The sequence below is a fragment of the Miscanthus floridulus genome, chromosome 14 (genome assembly GCF_019320115.1).
Source record: "Miscanthus floridulus cultivar M001 chromosome 14, ASM1932011v1, whole genome shotgun sequence".
In the NCBI taxonomy this organism is placed as follows: domain Eukaryota; kingdom Viridiplantae; phylum Streptophyta; class Magnoliopsida; order Poales; family Poaceae; genus Miscanthus; species Miscanthus floridulus.
In genome coordinates, this window is record NC_089593.1 from 86,082,948 (window position 1) to 86,101,778 (window position 18,831).

Here is an 18,831-nt window from a genome sequence, read left to right on the forward strand (position 1 = left end):
ATTGGTAATGTCGAGCTTCTCGCCTTGATCAAGCGCATGCTATGGACAGGTTCAACATTTCTGACAACAGTGAGGGTGGACTGTTGCTGTCTGCAAGCCTTGTAGCAGTCTGGTGGACACTAAGCTGAAGGCGTCCGCTGATGCCGGCACTCCTACTCAGGATCCCGGTGACTTCCGCAACCTGACCGGTGGCTTACAGTACCTGACCTTCACTCGGCTAGATATCTCCTATGTTGTTTAGCAGGTTTGCCTCCACATGCACGATCTGTGGGAACCTCATCTAGCTGCTCTAAAGCACATCCTTCAGTACATCAGAGGCACCCTCAACTTGAGACTGGTTCTTCGTCCCTCCTCTCTGTCCAAGGTGGTGGTCTACTCTGATGCTGATTGGGCAGGTTATCCAAATACACGCAAGTCCACATCAAGCTATGCAATGTTCCTTGGCGACAACCTCATCTCCCGGTGCTCCAAGCGCCAGGCAACAGTGTCCCGCTCCAGTTTTGAAGTCGAGTATCGCACTGTGGCCAGTGCCGTCTCTGAAATCACTTGGTTGCGCTAGCTTCTGCTCGCCGCATTGGAACAAATCGTAGTATTTTACTATAATTCAATGACATACTAGAACAAATCAATGCAGGATGAGCAGTACATAAAAAAATACTTCCTTCTCCAGTGCCGGACGTATACTTTCTCCCCTTATTTTTCGTTATTGGGTTAATATGAATATTTTATTTCCTGTTTCCTAAAAAATGAATATTTTATTTCCTATGTGCTAGTCTCCTTTTTGTGACTTGTTAAATCTGGTATTCAGTAAATTCACTTCGTTTCATTCCTGTTCCTATTAGAAGGGCGGGTCTGGTGCGAGCGGTAGAGTCTTACCGTCTGTGACCGGAAGGTCCCGGATTCGAGTCGCGGTCTCCTCGCATTGCACAGGCGAGGGTAAGGCTTGCCACTGACACCCTTCCCCAGATCCCGCACAGAGCGGGAGCTCTCTGCACTGGGTACGTCCTTTTTTTTTCATTCCTGTTCCTACTCCGTTTGCTATTGTTCTAGCAACAGTTCCTTTGCAACAATTTTAAATGATTGAGGCATCGATAAAATCTGAGTGATTTCTTGTAGGTTGCTTTACTGCTATAAATAATTGGATGTTACGAATCTTAAGAAAAGTTAAGTGCTTCTGTTGTTATTTCAGACAACGAAGTTATTGTCATGCCCTTCGTGTAGTTCTTTTTGTTCTTGCCCAAAATGGGATGACACCAAGTTGCAACACAATTTCTGTCTTGTTGGGTGTCATTTTCTCATTTCCATCCCCAGTTGCAATGGAATTAATGATGAACTGCATCAATAGGTAACAACAGCAATATCTTTGCATGCATCAACAACGCAAAACATTACATATATATGAAATAGTTTGTAGAATACTTTCGATTGAACTTATTCCGTCCCAGATGATTATGCAGCACCAGGCGCCGTGCATCAATTACAGGTACAGGTAGAAGTACATAACCAAAGAATACTAATTTATACAGATCTATTTGGTGATCATCTTTATGCCTTTTGAAACTGAAAAAAAAAATAGCACAAGAGAGCAATCGTTCTTGTTACAAGCTGAAAACCTGTCATCAATTCATCATTTCTTCAGCAAAGCTCGAGAGTATATCCTCTTGCAGTATGGACTGGTCCTAAGTAGTTCCACATGAGGTCGGATTGCATTTGTCAGTGCAGAATGAAGTGAACCCTGAAATTCCCATCACAGTAATAAATTTCCTCGAAGGAATCACAGTAATAAATTTCAACAAATTACTAGTTACTATAAAAATTCTAAGGATGAGATCCTTTTCATCAGGTTTACCTTGGAATTCTGGAGAGCAGAGTAGATGACATAGTTTGCATAGGGGTGCTGAAGCAATTGCTCCAAGTGTGGCGTGGCGAGGATTTCTAGTATGATCTTGGCCTTGTCAACCTCCTTGAAGACTTTCAGGCATCTCTCAACCACATTGCTACTGAACTTCTGCATGGACAGATGGATATACTTGCCTTCAAACTGTTGTGCAAGACTTGAATTTGCATTTGGATTCTTCAAGTCTATTACATACTGGACAACATAGTTCCTGCAACCATAGCGCACAAGGCTTAAATAAAACTGATAAAAGTACATAGAAACGTTGCAAGTTGGGTCCAGAGATGCAAGTATGAAAATGCAATGACGGATCTTGAAGACTTTTGGACAGACTATTACCCATATGCATCTTGGGCAAGTTTAAATCCATTGCAAGCAATGGCAGCAACCAGCTTGTCCCTGTGCTCACCACGCGATCGTGCAATGCACCGCTGTAGGACACAGCAACCGTGGCACTGCATCCCAATATCGAGACAGTGGAGTGCAGCAGCATCAAAGATCGCCTGAAGATTGTAATTTGTCAGTTAATATCTGATCTTAATAAACAAAAAGTGAAGCCACAAAATTCAGACATGTGAAAGCGGTCCAAGACAAATCTGTCATCAATCAGTATCAAAAGAATGTCTGTCAATGGCATAATACAGTTACAGAATTACTTATATCTGCCTTCATTACCCATCATCGCTTTTCTGAATCGAAATGTTTCGTCTAAATCTTGTAACAAAGAACTCATCTACAGAAGATGTAACCACTGGAACAGAAAGTATCTCTAAACTTCAGAGCAAATGGCGGCATAAGAAATTCCAGATGCACACACATACATACCTTGTTATCGTCGGCTTCAAACGACTGCAAACACTTTTGCACGACATGATTGCCATTGGGATCCTTGATGAGCTCCAAGAACCCGGGACACAGAGCATCGATGACAAGACTAATCTCTTCCCTTGTCCTGAGGCTCTCAATCAGCTTCTGCACTGCCCGTGTCCTAAAACGCCCATCGCCGGATTCAACCAAAACCACAGATCAACAAGAGCAAAAAAAAAAAAAAAAAAAGAGTACATTATTAACAATAAAAAAATCAGGGAGTGAATTGAAAGTTATACCCATGGACGTTGAGGGATATCCTGACGAGTACGAAGGCGTCAGCGGTGAGGGTGAGCACGAGCGCCATCCTCTGCCCGGCGTCGCAGACGGCGAGCAGCTTCTGCATGAGGTAGTTCCCGAACGGGTCCACCATCAGCTGCGCGGCGTGACGCGACACGCCGGCGAAGATATGGTCGACCTCGCGCTTGCCGTCGTCGAGCCTCTGCTGCAGCAGCCGGCACCCGTGCTGGTCGCGCGCGATGTGGGACATGACCCCGCGCAGGCCGGCCAGGCTCTCGCTGTGCGACTTGTTGTTGGCCGCCGCCGCCGCGGCTCCGCACTTCTTGGGGCTCGTCGTCGTCACCGCGCCGTAGCCGCCGTTCGTCCTCCTCACGTTCTTGCACCGGGCCCTCGGCGTGGCGGGCGGCGGCGGCACAGAAACAGAAGGAGGCGGGGAGCACTGGATGTCCCAGCCGTCGATGGCAGCGGCAGCGGCGGCGTCGAAGGTGACGGGATCAAACAGAGAGGGCATGTGCGCGCAGTGGCTGGCCATGGAGAACGGGTGCAGGGCGACCAGATTCTCGCCGCCTTTCTTGGGGTAAATCATGCCGGAGAAGCCGAAGCCGAAGCCGCCGTTGGCAGCGCCCGGCGGCGGCGGCTCGTCATCGCCGTCGACGACGCCCATCGCGGCGAGTTCGTGGATGAGGAAAGAGAGGTCGGCGTCGTCGTCCGCGTCGGCGGCCTCGCTGCCGCCGAGGAGGCCACCGTGGTGGAGGAGGGGGATCTCGTTGAGCAGAATCTCCATTTCCCTGTCGACCTTCATCTCCAATTCCGCCGGGTGAATTAGCTGCCGGACTCCGGTCGGATCTTTATTATCGGAAAAAAAAGAGAGAGATAAAACTCAGATGGGAATGAAATTGCGTGGGGACTGATCGGATTGGGTTCTATTCGTTGGATTTGGATTGGGATTGGAGCGAGGGGAGGTGGTTTCTTGGAGACGGGTTGTTGAGGCATGCAGAGGAGGAAGGAGGGGTTTATATATGGATAGCGCGGGAAAGTAGTGACTGAGGTGAGGAGAGTGCCTACTGTTCAGGGTCTTCTTACCGAGTCTCATTTTCTTTATTTGGGCATTGCTCTGCCCTGACTTTTTTTTTCACCTTAGCTTCCTCGCTTATTTTTGCTTGTTTCGGATGCTAAAATTTACAATTTAACCATCCTAACGTAATAGGAGAAAACCATGTTCCGGTTGAGCTTTCCGTGAAAGAAAAATATGTGTGAAATATACTTGAGAAAAATGTCAGTGTGTGTCGTGTTTATAATCGGATCCCTTTTATAGTTCTCAAGTCCTTTCCATGATATATTTGTCCATCTTCTGAGATATTCAGATGAAGATAGGACCACCATGCGTTTGAACTGAACAAAATCAGTCTCAAGCAAAACAGGGGATTTGTAACCGAAGCTAGTGTGCCCTGATATATGTTCACTCTCAAAAATTAAACCTGTCAAGGAGGCCACTCCTTTTATACATACATACATACATACATATATTGTAAAGACCTAAGACACTGAATATCTATCTGCCAGTTTACCCATTCAGACCAATCTATTTTGAGGGTAACGGTTGCACAACGATGTGGCCCACTCCTTCACACTGACCATTCCTGTGGTCCAGTGTTGCCCAAATGTGCCCTGCTGATACTTTGAGAAGAAGACATGACTTGGATCCACCCGGTGCGCTTTTGGCCCTGCTGTCAGCGACACATGTCTGCACCTTTTGCAGCAGCTAAAAATATCTCTTGTATAGGATATTTCTTGGCCGGGTGCCTGCCTACTCAGGTTTCGAGGTGATATTTGTTGTGCTTGGGATGCAGGTTGGGTCCAAAGGATGGGCAGGCATTTGGACGCGACGCGACCAAGAACCTGACCTTATCCGGACGCTAGTATGCCTGAACCTCATGCTTGGGCATGGACCAGGCCTCCTGCACTTTTTCGTACACAAGTTGTGTACACTAGGCAGTGTGGTCGTGAGCATCACATCAAGTTATCAGTTGAAATCAGATCTTGTAAGGATGGCCTCATGACACGTGCAATGTTACTTTAGATATTTGCATGTTTTTCTTCTCTCGTCGAGGTGGAAATGTTGACAGAAAATTTAACATAGCAGGTTTGTAACAGCCAGAATTGAAAATCAACATCAAGATAAAATTCGAATCTCCAAAGGAAACACAGCTTGAGCTAGGACTGAAAACACGTTGGAGAATAAGGGGGGTGCATCAAGCGGCTAAAGAAAACAAATTTGGTGTCCCCTTTTCGAGAGGCATACTATATGAATTTGACACTGTTAAGTAGACTGCTGCTGCTGCTGCTGCTGGAGGTATAGTCAATTAGTATTCAAACAATATTTCATTCAGGAGCCCTGCCCTTCATCCTCCTTTGAGACAGCTTGATCCAAAGATACAGTGGTGTTTTCTTCACTTATGCTGGCGCCAACAGGTGCAAGTTCATCCTTGCCCTCTTCCTGAGGGCCAGCATCAGCAGCCATAATGTCATCTGCTTTATCCTGACCTAACTTGGCTTGATCGATCTTGTCAGCCCCATCATTCGTGGAGGCACACTCACTACTCTGGGTGTTAGAAGTGTTCTCTTGAACTGATACTTCATCATTATCCCCTTCAGTGTCTGGTGCTGGTGGGATAGGAGGCCCTACGAATCCACCGTCTACATTCCCGCTGTCCACATCCATCTGATTCTCGGTGGTTCCCTTGCTTCCTGCAGCCTCGTCATCAGTAGCTCTATTTGTCTGCTGTGACTTCTCTTCAGAGCTGAGAGGCTTACTTTCATCCTCTTCCTCAGCAGCATGATTCGGTGCCGCAACTTCCTCTTCCTGAGCACGATTTTCGGCTTCTATTGCCTCCTGTACCTTGAGTTGCTTCTTGTGCTCCTCGACCTGTTCTTGGATCCTCTGGAAACCAGAAACCAGCTCACCATAGCGGTTCTGGAGGGTCCTTTCTAGTGCTTTCTGTTTATTCACTTCTTCAGTAAGATTTAGGATTCGATACGAAGCAGCAAGATGTTCCTGTTTCTGCAGTTCTTGGAAGCATTCGAGTTCTGTTGCAGCAGTGTCCATCTGCTTGAATGTATCTTGGACCTGTGACCACAGTTTTCCAGCCCGTACCTAATAAAAAGCAAACAGCATGTTAGCGAAACATGCACTGGAATAGGATATGCAGTGAGACAAGATGTAATCTGTATGGTCAACAATTTTGTTTCAATGAATAAGGGAGTAAATTTAGTCAGGCAAAAAGCAAGACCTAATAATACTAGTTTGTAGCAGTCCAGTATCTATCATATTCAATTATTCAGGCTGGCTTCAACAGGGTCCAGTATTTGATTACAATTCAAAAAAATGGGGCAGATGAAAGAGAAGAATACATCAGGTTCCTTAAAACCTACTCTGGTTTGCCTCCACGAGAGCGTTTCACGGGCTTCGCGTACAGACGCATGGCTTCAGCTGTTTTGCACAAAAGCCCTCCATATTTTATTAATTCAACCGACGGTCCTATCCAGCCAACCCATAGTGTACATGTTCATATGTTTTTCAGTTAACCCCTTGAACTAAATTTTATTTCTACATGAAGAAGAGAAAATTCATGATCTCCATTAATTTTGCATAAAATCCCTGCTGGCCATTTTGTAGAGGACCCCCTAGGCAACCCTCGCTCCCCACATTTGCTGTTCATCTCTCCAATCCAGCAATCCTTCTCTTCTCCGGTTCTCCCCGCCGCCGCCCCTTGCTTCACGCGTCTCCCGGTGCTGCCTTCGCTCGAGCGCGGGCGTCATTCCAGATCTACGGTTCGCAGGTCGCGCGAAGCTCAGGGGAGGCTCAGCCATCCGCTCACACAGCCGCGCCGCTGCAGCCCTGATACCGTCACCAGTGCAGTACGCTGCAGCTATGTCACCGCTTGCTGAAGACGCAAGCCCTTTGAGCACCGCAACTATGCAAGTGACCAGTAGCACGAGCAACTTGAAGTGGGGCAGCGCTCTTCATCATGCCACCGAGATCTTGGTTCACCGAGAGACTGCCACTGGCAAGTCTGGTGTCTGTGCTGTTGGATCTGGGCATCTGGCCTCCATACGTGCTCTCCGCAGGTGGTGGCGAGCGGGGCTGGGTTTCTCGAGCACAGCGGTAGAAGCAAGATTTGGTGAGCCCACTGATCTTGCTTCCTTTTACCTTGTCCATCTCTCTCACACTCCTTCCCAATTTCCCTTCCCTTTCTCCACATCAGGAGTTGACTAGGCCGATTCAGACAGGAGCGTGGCAGAGGTCCGTTTGTCGCCTGAGAAGGCTCAAGGAAAGCCATATGAAGATTCTTGTGCTCAAGAGGCCGTTGAAGGTGGAAAACATCCGCCGAAGCATGTATGGGGAAGCTGATGTGAGGAAGTGCCAAAGAAATCCATTGTGATGGTTGATTCTGGTATATGTATTTTAAATGATTCGTGTTTACTGGTGGTGGAAGCATTAACTGGTTGCATCTCACCTTCTCTACCTAGCTAAAAAAATACATTGACCATAAAAATTTTGATTATTCATTTACTGCAGCTGCTGATATGTGTTATGAATTATGCACTATTCGTACTCGTAAGAAACAGTCACCAAATGTTATGTTGGGTTCGACGACTATGTACCTGCAGTTATATCTGTTGATCCTAGAAATCTAAGGCTTCTAAGTTCTTAGTTCAGTATTTGAAGGCAAGCATTGTTCTTTGTTTCAGTATAAGGACAAAGTGTGCTTTCAGCAATGCCACCTGATGTTGCCTTGGTAAATGGCTAATGTCCAACAATAGTGGATTTGACTGATTGAGTGGTTTTTTTAAAGAGATAAATGCTTATGATGTGAACAGGGGTTAAAATTTAATATCTCTTGATTCTAACTTGCACTACATCATTTGCGATGTTCTAGCTATGGTACGTCTAAGGCAAAAGATTATTTTCGCACTGTTTGGAAGGCATCATGGTGGCACAAACCTACTGTTGCCTATTGGAGCCTATCTCTGTAGAAGTTTGTGTATTTATGTACTACTAGAATACAGGTCTATCACATGTCCTCCCCCACAACAGCTGCCATGTATCACTTATCTACGGCGCCAATCCAGTGGGCAACAAAGCACTACACTCTGCCCGCATCCAGTCATTTCATTGTTTTAAGTGATGTCCTAGGGTCTATGGAAGCAATAGCGAATATTAGGGATCCAACACAGTTGCTAGAAATGGCAAATTTCAGTGTATTGTGTACTGTCGTATTGAGCTTTCTATAAGCTGTACATATTGATGGTCTGAGACTCGTTATCATTTGAATATTTTGTGGCACCACTTGCTTAAAATATGCTCCACAGTCTGGGATGGTACGGCACACAAAGCACACTTAAAAATTTCCAGTAAACCAAATAAAGAGAACTCAAAAGAAGCCATGCTATATGACATATTACTTAAATATAGATGATCTTGATTGCAGATGTACATGCCAAGTTTACCTGATATCCTTGTGTCAGAAGCTTAATCTTCTGCTCAAGCCGAGAAGCCTTCTTAGCTTCATCATCCATTCGCTTCTTCACAGTTTCAAACTCATTTTGCAAAGAAGAAATCTTATCAGCATTTCCAGCAACACTAGCTAAACCATAGCTATTGTTGGTAGGAAAAAACATAAGGTCCTCTTGGCATGCATCATGTGCTTTCACAAAGTCCTCAAAAGATTCATTTTCATGACCCATGGCCACTCGAAGATATTGAATCTCCTCTTCAACCATAGAACTAGCCTGTCAATTTAAAAAATAAAACTAAGCCCATTTAAACAACTTATTCCATCATCCCATAGAATAAAAGAACAATCAAAATGAAGGAGCATACAAACTTATGCACTATAAATGGTTTGATAACTACCATGCTTGTAGATTAAGTATTGCGATCTCTGTATTCTTTTATCCATTGAAATGTCCAATTTAGTGTTATTGGCATGAATTTCAACACAAATACATGTATGTATGTTGTATCAATTTCATGAAAACTAGAATGCAAAGCTCAAGCTATAGCTGACAATATTGCAGCGCATATAGAGTACTCTAGTGTCCAAAGTTGAATGCCATAAAAATGACAGCTCTAATTCACACATCACTTGCATATGACAATTCTAATCATCTGCACTCGAAGAGAAGATTCTAATTGTAAAATAAATGTCGTAACTCTTAAAGAATATGCTCAAATATTGTGTACCTGAAATTTCTTATAATTTATCTTAACTCTTAAAGAATATGCTAAAATTTTGTGTACCTGAAATTTCTTATAATTTATGTTAAGTACGTCCTCTGCCTTACAGGATATTACTCACATAAATCTATGCATTTGCTATTAAATCAAAATGAGAACTTGAAAAGCATGTTTTCATAATTCATTGTGCATGCTACTTGACCTCGGTTCAAGTAACTCAATGTGATTGGTAATTAAGTAATGCAAATAACGAACATTATGGTGTCAATGAGATACATGTACATAGGTTCTCAAGTTACTGTTTGTCCACCTAATATGATAGCACCGTGAAACTGTACATGTTGTGGGTCTAAAAAATAATGGCAAAATTATAAGGAAAGAGGAGATAAGAGTTCATCATGAATAGTCAAATGCCAATATAGGAGGGCAGAGAAAAAGAATAGCACCTCTTTTAGTTCATCTTCATCAAAATCATCAATTTCAGGGACAAGAGCTCCCCCATTTTGCTGACGCTTGCTCCCTTTCTTTTTCTCTTTTTGAGTTTTTTCATCAAGAGGATATTTTGCATTATCATGCTCAAGAAGCCTAAGGAGCTCCTCATTTATTAGTTCATCAGCTTGTTCAAGTGATGTAGGAGGCACAAAGGTGCTTCTGCTTCTGCTTTCTCCAATTCTAATAAGAGATTGCCGGATAATTTCTACTGAAGCAGCAGGTGGCCTAGGCAGACTCCTCTGCAACACTTTGGATCTCTTTCTGAGCAATGCGTCCTGCCTAGCCTGTTCCTCAGCCCTTTCTCGTGCCAGTCTGTCTGACATGTCCTCTTCAATTTTCTCTTCAGCTTCTTCTGTCTCATCCTCTGTAATAGGTGGCATGACTATCTGGTACTCATTCCTTGGCTGTGGAATAGAAGCAAAACCAGATCGCAGGCTTTTTTTCAGTTCAGCTTGCCTACGAAGCTCAAGTTTAGTGCTGTCCTGCATTTCCACCTCTTCATTTATGCGCAGTTCATCACGAAAAGGAGTTCCTCTTGGTGTTAAACCAAAGCTGTGTCCCCTCTCTAGATGGTGTCATACCAATCCTTGGAGTAATACCAGGTCCAGGGCTTGCCAAAGGTGTTGCCATTGGATTCGGTGTCTGTATCTCCTTCTTACGTGGTGTAACACCAGAGAAATCTGATGGATGAAGCTCTGGGTTGTCACCTCCTAATAGAGGTGTTTGTGATTCTCTAAGACGTGCAAGATTTTCTGCCTCCATCATAATTGCATCACCCTTCCCAGCTGGAGTTCGTTGCGGAGTTCGCAATGGTGTCATACCAAGCCTTGGAGTCTGAGAATAGCTGGCAAGCAAAGTTCTTGTGGCAGTACTTCCTTCACCAAGCTCATCAGCTAAAGCAGGATCACCAGCATTGCCCATCTTTGCTATCTCCTCTAACTCATGGTCAGAAATTTGGGGAGGCGGCAGCATTAGCTTTGACCTCTTTGTGACAGCTTCTGGGTCATTTAGTTTATTCGCTTGCATTATAGCAGCAGGGGCATCCTGTCGCTGCAGGATCTTGTTCCTGGCGATATCTTGTTTTCTTAACTGTGCCTCTATATCTGCTCTTCTCTTCCCTTCTAGCTCCTCAATGGTTGTTGGAAACTGTACATGTTCAAGTGGCCTGTCTTCACCAACAGTGTCATAAAAACCTGGAGGTGGTCTCTTTTCAAATGGGATCTCAGCATTGTAGTCAATTCCCTTTCTCTTTCTTTTTCTGTGGCGTGTATCAATACCAGCCGCCTTCAATTCTCTCCTTTTCTGTAGTGATGCAAGCCGTCTTGCCTCTTCAAGTTGTTTCTCTCTTGCCTTCCGTTTTGCCTTTTTACCCCTAGTGTTAGCTAAACGAGCCCTAGCCTCAGAAAGCATTTCTTTTTCATCTTCATCCATATCAACAGGATCAGGACGTGCAGGCTTTGACTCAGGGTTTGGGTCAATCTCACCAGGCCGCAGCTTCCTAGGGTCATCATTGGCCTCATAGTTTTCATCCTTTGCACATGCAGCATCAAGCAATTTTTCATAACGTTCAAGACACTGAGATGGTGTTCGACCTACAATAGGTGCAATTGTCCTCCACTGAGTAGGCATGAGTTTAGCAAGATGAAGTAGCTTCTCATCCTCTTCCCTTGTCCACTCAGTCTGAAATTAACATAGATGAGTTAGCACAGTGAGCGAATGATAAAAGAATCATCTTCATGACAGACATCAGTAAACAAGACAGACCTATGCCATAATACAGCACATGACCAATGAAAGAACTATTCTGAAGGTTATGGGTTATTGAAATCATTCACTTCAATACGATTGCAGACAATGTGAACTCCAAGAACTTCAGTAAAGTTAAAAATTAGATTACTGTAATCCAACACCGTATTTACAAATTACAAATACTAGTGTACCACGCATTCATTTAGATTTAGAGCCTATTATTAAGAAAAAGACATTAATGGGTGTATTATACTTTTAGCAACATGGGTCCACATTTCAATAAATGAAGAAAAGGCGTTTATCTTGGTAATGATATAGGTCCTGGTCTGCAGAATTCAAATATTGGAATGGTTTCAACTCTATAGCAGTCTTCAACATTCATGAAGTTCTTTCACATGTGGACCCAAATATGTGTTTTCTTTATTAAAAAAGATGCTAAACAGTGTAAAAGCATGTTACATGGAAAAGGTATTAAGTATTAACACTCAACACAGCAAGAAAACAAAAGCTGCATCAAATATAGCAATCTTCTGGACACATAACAGAATATCCTAAGAGAAAACTGAAAGGCTTTGTCTTCTATTTTTAGCAGCAAAACATGAATAGTCACAGGAAGAGATAAAAATATAGAGACAGTACTTCTTATAAACGTCATTAATGCACTGCTTATAAATATGAAGCATAGTTGCTAGTAGTATTCCAAGTTATATCAAATTATCAATACAATGATGAACAGTGGCAGAGCCACCGCCCGGCCACCCCAGGTGGCCGGCTGGGCTCGTCGCCGACGTTCAAAAGAAAACAAATTATATCAAAGTAGAACCCTGTAATTTTCTAAAAAGGGCGTACCCAGTGCAGAGAGCTCCCGCTCTGTGCAGGGGTCTGGGGAAGGGTGTCAGTGGCAAGCCTTACCCTCGCCTGTGCAATGCGAGGAGACCGCGACTCGAACCCGGGACCTTCCGATCACAGGCGGTAAGACTCTACCGCTTGCACTAGGCCCGCCCTTCAACCCTATAATTTTCTAGCTAAATATTTTTGCATAATAAGAATTGCCCGGGCTCCTAAAAGCTTCTGGCTTCCGCTAATGATTATGAAAATGCTAACATAGGTTGTATTGATTTCATATACCAGAAAAAAATATTGACTGATAAACTTACAGACATTCATCTTATAAATATTAAAGCATGAAAAGGTTTAATAGCTCTATGTTACCAAGGAACACTTGTCAATTAAAAACTGACATTTGCAAAATAGCTGCAAGCCAGCAGCCAGTAATAACCAATCATTTGCACAGCAACAACTAGAAATATATGAACACTAAAAATTTCCAGAAGCTAACCAGTTCCAAAACAAGATAAGTAGACTCTTTATTAACTACAGTATGTCAATGGTCCATTAATTAATATTCATATTTCACCCTGTTCTTGCAATTAAATACATTAAGATTAGAGAAAGTAAATTAGAACTCACTTTACCAATTAAGCATTGAATCAGCCCATTTAGCTTATTAATTCAAACTTAATAAACTATATAGGTGCATTTTCACAGTATGACAAATTTTAGACAGATTACAATAGGTAGTCAGCATGGAACCACTGCTGCTGATAAAGCTATTTGGTCACTGAGAACCTAACTGTAGAAGTGGTATGCCACTGATCGCAACACAGTGGACCACTTTGAATAACGAAATCCAATTCAAAGAAGCTAGTCCTTCAGCATAATTTCAGATAAAATAAAGTATCTACCCAGTGGACCAAACCTTCTTTTAGTAGTTTACATCTGCTATAGACATTTCTCACAACCAAAATATCAAATTTTACATAAAACAGTGCAAAATTTCTCTTTTGGCAAGAAAAAAAATGATCCAGGTGCTTAGTCCAGTTACATATAGTGGCCACTAGACTAATTGACTAAAACTTTTCATTTAGTTAATATCTATGTTGAAATGTATGTTGTCTAGCTGGTAGAAATAATAGATGTTATAAGCTGATGCTGAATCCACAGCATGTAAACATGGATGCTTACCAAGACAAAACCAAAAGATCACAATTTGCTATCTGGCTCCAAAAGGCATTAGAATCAATAACCTACTAAAGTAAGGGTGCCAATGTTTTGTATTACCGCCAACTTGAAGCTCAAGATGTTCAAGATGAAAGCAGATGTTCTTTTATCTTATTCTAAAGTTCGCCAGTTCAGATGCTTGCGAAAGGATAACACTTAGTCATCCAATCATAGAGATTGTCACAATCCATAACCAGCATACTAATCAAGGTTCATAGAACATAAATCATGTTGTTGTTCCATTGCATAAATGCATACAAAAATCATCTCTTTTTTCTTTTAGCATGCAGGAATCATTGTTACAATGGCTGGGAGGGACCTGGTCAGCCATATGGGAAAAGCAAGATAAAAGGAAGAGTCCACTGGCTACTTTGGATCATCATGACACTAAATTGCGAAGAACTAAGTCAAGTATTAAGCATGCAAGATTTCAGAGGAAAGGAAATCACTTATTCACTTCGGTGCTTTCTACTTTCTCGGCAGACAACATGCTGGGCTGCTGAAAAGTTTAATTTAAAACAACTAAACTGTGTCATCACAACACCACTCCAGTATACTTAATAATCGCATCTCTACTGATTTGGGTGAACCAGGCACCATCCAGTGACAGTTGCCCTCTCATTGTGAATTGCGGCCTTGCCAATGCAGCAGGATTCAGAAAAACATAAAGACAGTGTTCTAAATGTGGCTGCTAGACCCATTTTAAAGGAAAGTGTGCTACCTAATTACCGCACATAATTGCTGTCAGAAGGGTAACCCAGCCAATCCCAACAAATCCCAGCTAATGATTTTTAGAACACTGCATAAGTGCATATAGTAGAGAAGATAAGGTTTCAGATAGCACAAAATCGTTAGATTGGCATCTCACTTCACACAAATGAGTAGTTCACATCTCACAGAGGAAATTGTACCACTAGATCCTTTAGCAGAATGACACTCCAAACACCGGCAAAAATCAGTAATAGAACGGCGACCGGCGGAGAGGCTAGTCTACCGAGAGAGGAGAGACAGATCCGTGAGACAGGCGAGTAATCAGTTACCTTCTTGATGGAGGGGTCGAGCCACTCGTACCAGCGGGCCTTGCACTGCTTGGCGGACTTGCGGACGAGCAGCGACGAGATGCGCGCCCACTGGTTCTTGCCGTACTTCATCACGGCCGCCTTGAGGATCTCATCCTCCGTGTTCTTCCACACGCCTCCCTTGATCATGATCCTCATCTTGCCCCCCTCTGACCTGATTCGACTCCTCTGCTAGTTTCTCCCTCCCCCGGTGAGGGGAGGGGAGGGGGAGTCGCTTTCCGGGTTCCTCCGCCGCGCGCCCCGGCCGCGGGGGCCTCCGGCGACGCCTAGGGTCTCTCCCGGAGCGGCGGACCTCGGGGGGCACGGTGGCTAGGGTTTAGGGTTCGGTGAGGTGAGCGGCGGCGGCGTACGCGCGCGGTGAGGAGAGGAACAGGGTAGACACAATGCGGGTATGCAAAGATAGGGAGCGAATTGACGGAGTCTGAGTTCGGGTTCGAGAGTCGTCCGTTCGCTACGCTTGTGACTCTGAACAGTGAACAGCAAAGCTTGTGACTTCTGACGCTCAAGCGTCGTCAAATTTGGACAGAATATGCGGGAGGCTTTTACCTATGTGTAAGGTTCGACGAAAAACTTTAAGCTCGTTAGCTCGTTCCGCTGACTCGGTTCGGCACATTATAGTAACGAGCTGAGTCGAGTTAAGATTTTAGCTCGTTAGCTATAACGAGTCAATTTGAGCCAACTCGCGAGCCGCTCGTGAGCTAAACGAGTCAAGCTTCTAGGAAAAAAAGTATCAAAACTTATATTAGTTTTTGTATTACTTCATGTCTTGTACTTTACAATTGACTGGTAACTGGTCTAGACCCTATAAATTGACTAGTAACTGGTCTAGATGTATTTCTTTTATACTATTATTATTCTCAAACTTTAGATAAATACAAATATTATATTTTGTGTATTTTTTATACCTGACTCGCGAGCTTAACGAGCCAGCTCGAGCTTTTAACGAGCCGAGCCGAGCTGGCTTTCTGTCTCGTTAGGATAACGAGCCGAGCCGAGCTAGCTCGTTATCTTAACGAGCCAGAACGAGCCAAGCCGAGTCGGCTCGTTATCTAGCATTACCTAGGTGCCATTATAAAAGTTGATAATTATTCATAAGTCATTAAAAAAATTGAATTATCACAGGTGCCACTGCTCTGAACTATTTTGCCCTACACACCACTTCTGTCAGATTTAGCACTAACGGTGTCAAATTGCGGACGTCAAAAGTCAAAAATACCCTTAGATTTGAATATGTAATTAATTTTTATTGAGCATCTTAACGATCTTAAATGAAAAACTCAAAACTAGAAAGTTATAGTCTCATCGAGATCTACAATATTTATATAAAAAATATTTACATTTAATTATGTATAAAAAATATGATTTTTCTAAGACATATTAATCATATCAAATTATTTTTTTGTGCAGAATTAAATGAAAGATATTTTTTACAAAAAAATATAGATATTGTCGAGATCTACAACTTTCTAGTTTTGAGTTTTTTCATTGGAGGTCATTAACATGCTCAAAAAAATTAATTACGTATTCAGACCTAAGGGTATTTTTGACTTTTCGCACCCACGATTTGACACTGTTAGGGCTAAATCTGACGGAAGTGGCATGAAGGCCAAAAGAGTTCAGAGCAGTGGCACCTATGAAAATTCAACTTTTTTAGTGGTTTTATATGTAATTACCAACTTTTATAATGACACATAGGTAAAAACCTCAATATGTAGTGCAAAGGTGGTAACTTGTACATTTACTTTAAAGGTATATTTCCATCCCTTAGTTTTTTTTAATGGAACGAATAGCGCCGGAACGTCCAACATGAGGCCTGCGTCTCGCGCCGGACATCGTTCCCCACGCCCTTTGCCTGCTCCGTTTCGCACGCCTCACCCACTCGGATTCTGCGCCGCTTGAATGACTCATCCCACCCATGCTGCTCATCCCCATACAGGCCCACGTCATCCGAACATCACCAGCATCAAGAAGAGGAGACACCGAGACGAGGCAGCAGAACGTGAGGATGGAGATGCCAACACACGATCTACTTGTGAAACATCCAAATGAAACATTTGCAACGTACGTTCAAAAACAGTTGAAACACTTACAACATACGTTCGAAACACTTATAAAAAGCACCTAAAACGCTTGAAAAAATTATTGCAAAATATATACAACACCTAGATAAAACACGTGTAAAAACACATGCAACATTAAGATAAACACACTTGTAACATACGTCTGAAAAAACAACTGAAATATTAGGAACAAAAGCTTGCAAATATTCGTGTACAACCATTACAACATCTCGATCTACTTTTGCAACATCTATGTGAAACGCTTACAACATCCAGATGAAACATCTAAAACACTTGAAACATACTCTTGCAACATGTGTTTTTAGTGGACAATGTCACCTTGCTGCTTGGACAAATCACGGAGCTCAACGACGCGCACAGCGCATGGAGCTCGTCAGTGCGCCTTTGGACGAGGACCTGCTCGGCAACCTGGGTGAGCACCTGCTCTGCGGCCTGGGCTAGTGCACCTTGGGTGCGCCCGAGGACGAGCTTGCCGCAATGAGGGATGGTGGCGGCACAGGGAATGGCGGCGGTGGCGAGCAGTAGTGGCCTGGCAGGGTCGACGCCCGAGCGCTACGCCACGGAGACAGTCGTGCGCCGCGCATGGCTGGGCTAGCGGCTGAGCACTGGAGGCGGTAGGCGAGTGAATAGGATCGAGTGACCGGATAGGAACGGATACGTGGATGAGCTGATTTTTTATTTAGAAACGGAGGAGTGGGGGGGTCTTGGACTACCGTCGCGCAGCCCACCAACTATGCAGCCGGCCGCCCAGATGCCCGCTTCCTAGCATTAGCATTTTTTTAAATGGTGTACATCTATAGTGTATTCATATGTGTTTTGTTGTAGTTTCAAAATATGTGTTTTGTTGTAAAAGTTGGATTCAAACTCATTTATTAAAATTCATACAAATTATAAAATTCAATTGCATGTTCCTTGACACAAATTTCTAGGGTTTCCGGCTTCTAGTGTACATGCGTTCCTATTTTTTTTCATTTTTGCATTATTTTCTAGATTCAATTTGAATTTCAAGTTTTGCACCAAAGTACATACATGGATACACTTTGGATGTGCATCGTCTTAAAAATTTTCAAGCGACGACACTACATTTTTGAAATGAGTATATGTTTCCACCTATACATAGGTTTTTGCACTACATATTTTATCTCAAATTCCCTCATAAGCCGTATGTGCATCTCAAAAAAAAAAACTTTGCTCATATAGGGAGTAGCAACCCACTGATTTTAGAATATATATATATATATATATATATATATATATATATATATATATATATATATATATATATATATATATATATATATATATATATATATATATATATAACAACGATGTTTATGTTTTAAATATACCTTTTTCATGTTACTTGTCATGATAAATGCTGAAATGTTCTCGAGTAGATGTATTCCTTATATACAAGATTTTTAAATTTTTTTGGGCCTGTATGTGACATTTATTTTTGGCTATGCTAAATTGATTGTTATATTCAGAATTAGAACATTTTTATTTTTAAACATGTTGGAAGCATGTCATTTGTATCTGCAATTTACATCTTCTTCTTCTTCTTCATGTTCAGAACGTTTGTTGAGAACTTGATATCAAGCAACTCCTCTCCTCCCTTCTCTGGACGTTACTGGTTAGTAGCCTTTATGGCACATGCATTACAAAAAATAGCGTCTGCGGTCATTTGTTTCGAGTTTTGGTTTTTACCGTGTCCGTGTAAAAAAAAAAGCATAAATGATGTTTTTGGCGCTAAGTGCTTTTTGTCGGTTAGTGAAAGTGATATTTTTTATGTGTCAGTTCTTTTGTGAATCGGCCAATAATCTCTATCAGGCCCTATGACTACAACATAATTTTTATTACATGTCAAGTACTCTACTTTAGTCACCTTTTAATTACCATGTTTAGTAGTTTAGGGACTAAAAGTGACTAAAAGGTTGTGACTAAATTTTACTTACCCCAAACCAAACAAGCCCAGATTAATTTAAAACAAATCTACTACTTTCATTCTCTTTATAAGGCGCACAACATATCAAGATTCAAACTTCAAAATATTTGACCAATAACTTGACTAACAAATTTTAATTATTATGGCCCCGATTGGCACAGCTAAGTTTCACTATTAAA

At 42.6% G+C, this 18,831-nt stretch overlaps 2 protein-coding genes across 3 annotated transcripts; both read right to left on the reverse strand.

Annotated features, from left to right (window-relative positions):
* Positions 1-1,340: 1,340 nt before the first annotated feature.
* Positions 1,341-4,361, reverse strand: LOC136505018 (putative pumilio homolog 8, chloroplastic). Of its 2 annotated transcripts, none has more exons than XM_066500082.1 (6): positions 4,070-4,361; positions 3,004-3,850; positions 2,723-2,885; positions 2,237-2,400; positions 1,850-2,108; positions 1,341-1,735 (listed from the first exon to the last, which is right to left on the reverse strand). In XM_066500082.1, exons 1-6 carry the CDS (start codon positions 4,095-4,097, stop codon positions 1,628-1,630), a joined length of 1,569 nt encoding a protein of 522 aa, XP_066356179.1. In that variant the 5' UTR covers positions 4,098-4,361; the 3' UTR covers positions 1,341-1,627. The 2 variants fall into 2 exon arrangements, with proteins under 2 accessions (XP_066356179.1, XP_066356180.1); XM_066500083.1 differs by having other exon boundaries at positions 4,088-4,360.
* A 671-nt stretch (positions 4,362-5,032) lies between these two features.
* LOC136504681 (cell division cycle 5-like protein) lies at positions 5,033-15,094 on the reverse strand. Its single transcript, XM_066499650.1, is given in 5 exon segments — positions 5,033-6,158; positions 8,516-8,797; positions 9,692-10,297; positions 10,299-11,417; positions 14,588-15,094. Coding segments are annotated over 5 exon segments (2,952 nt in total). The 5' UTR covers positions 14,765-15,094; the 3' UTR covers positions 5,033-5,390.
* Positions 15,095-18,831: the final 3,737 nt, after the last annotated feature.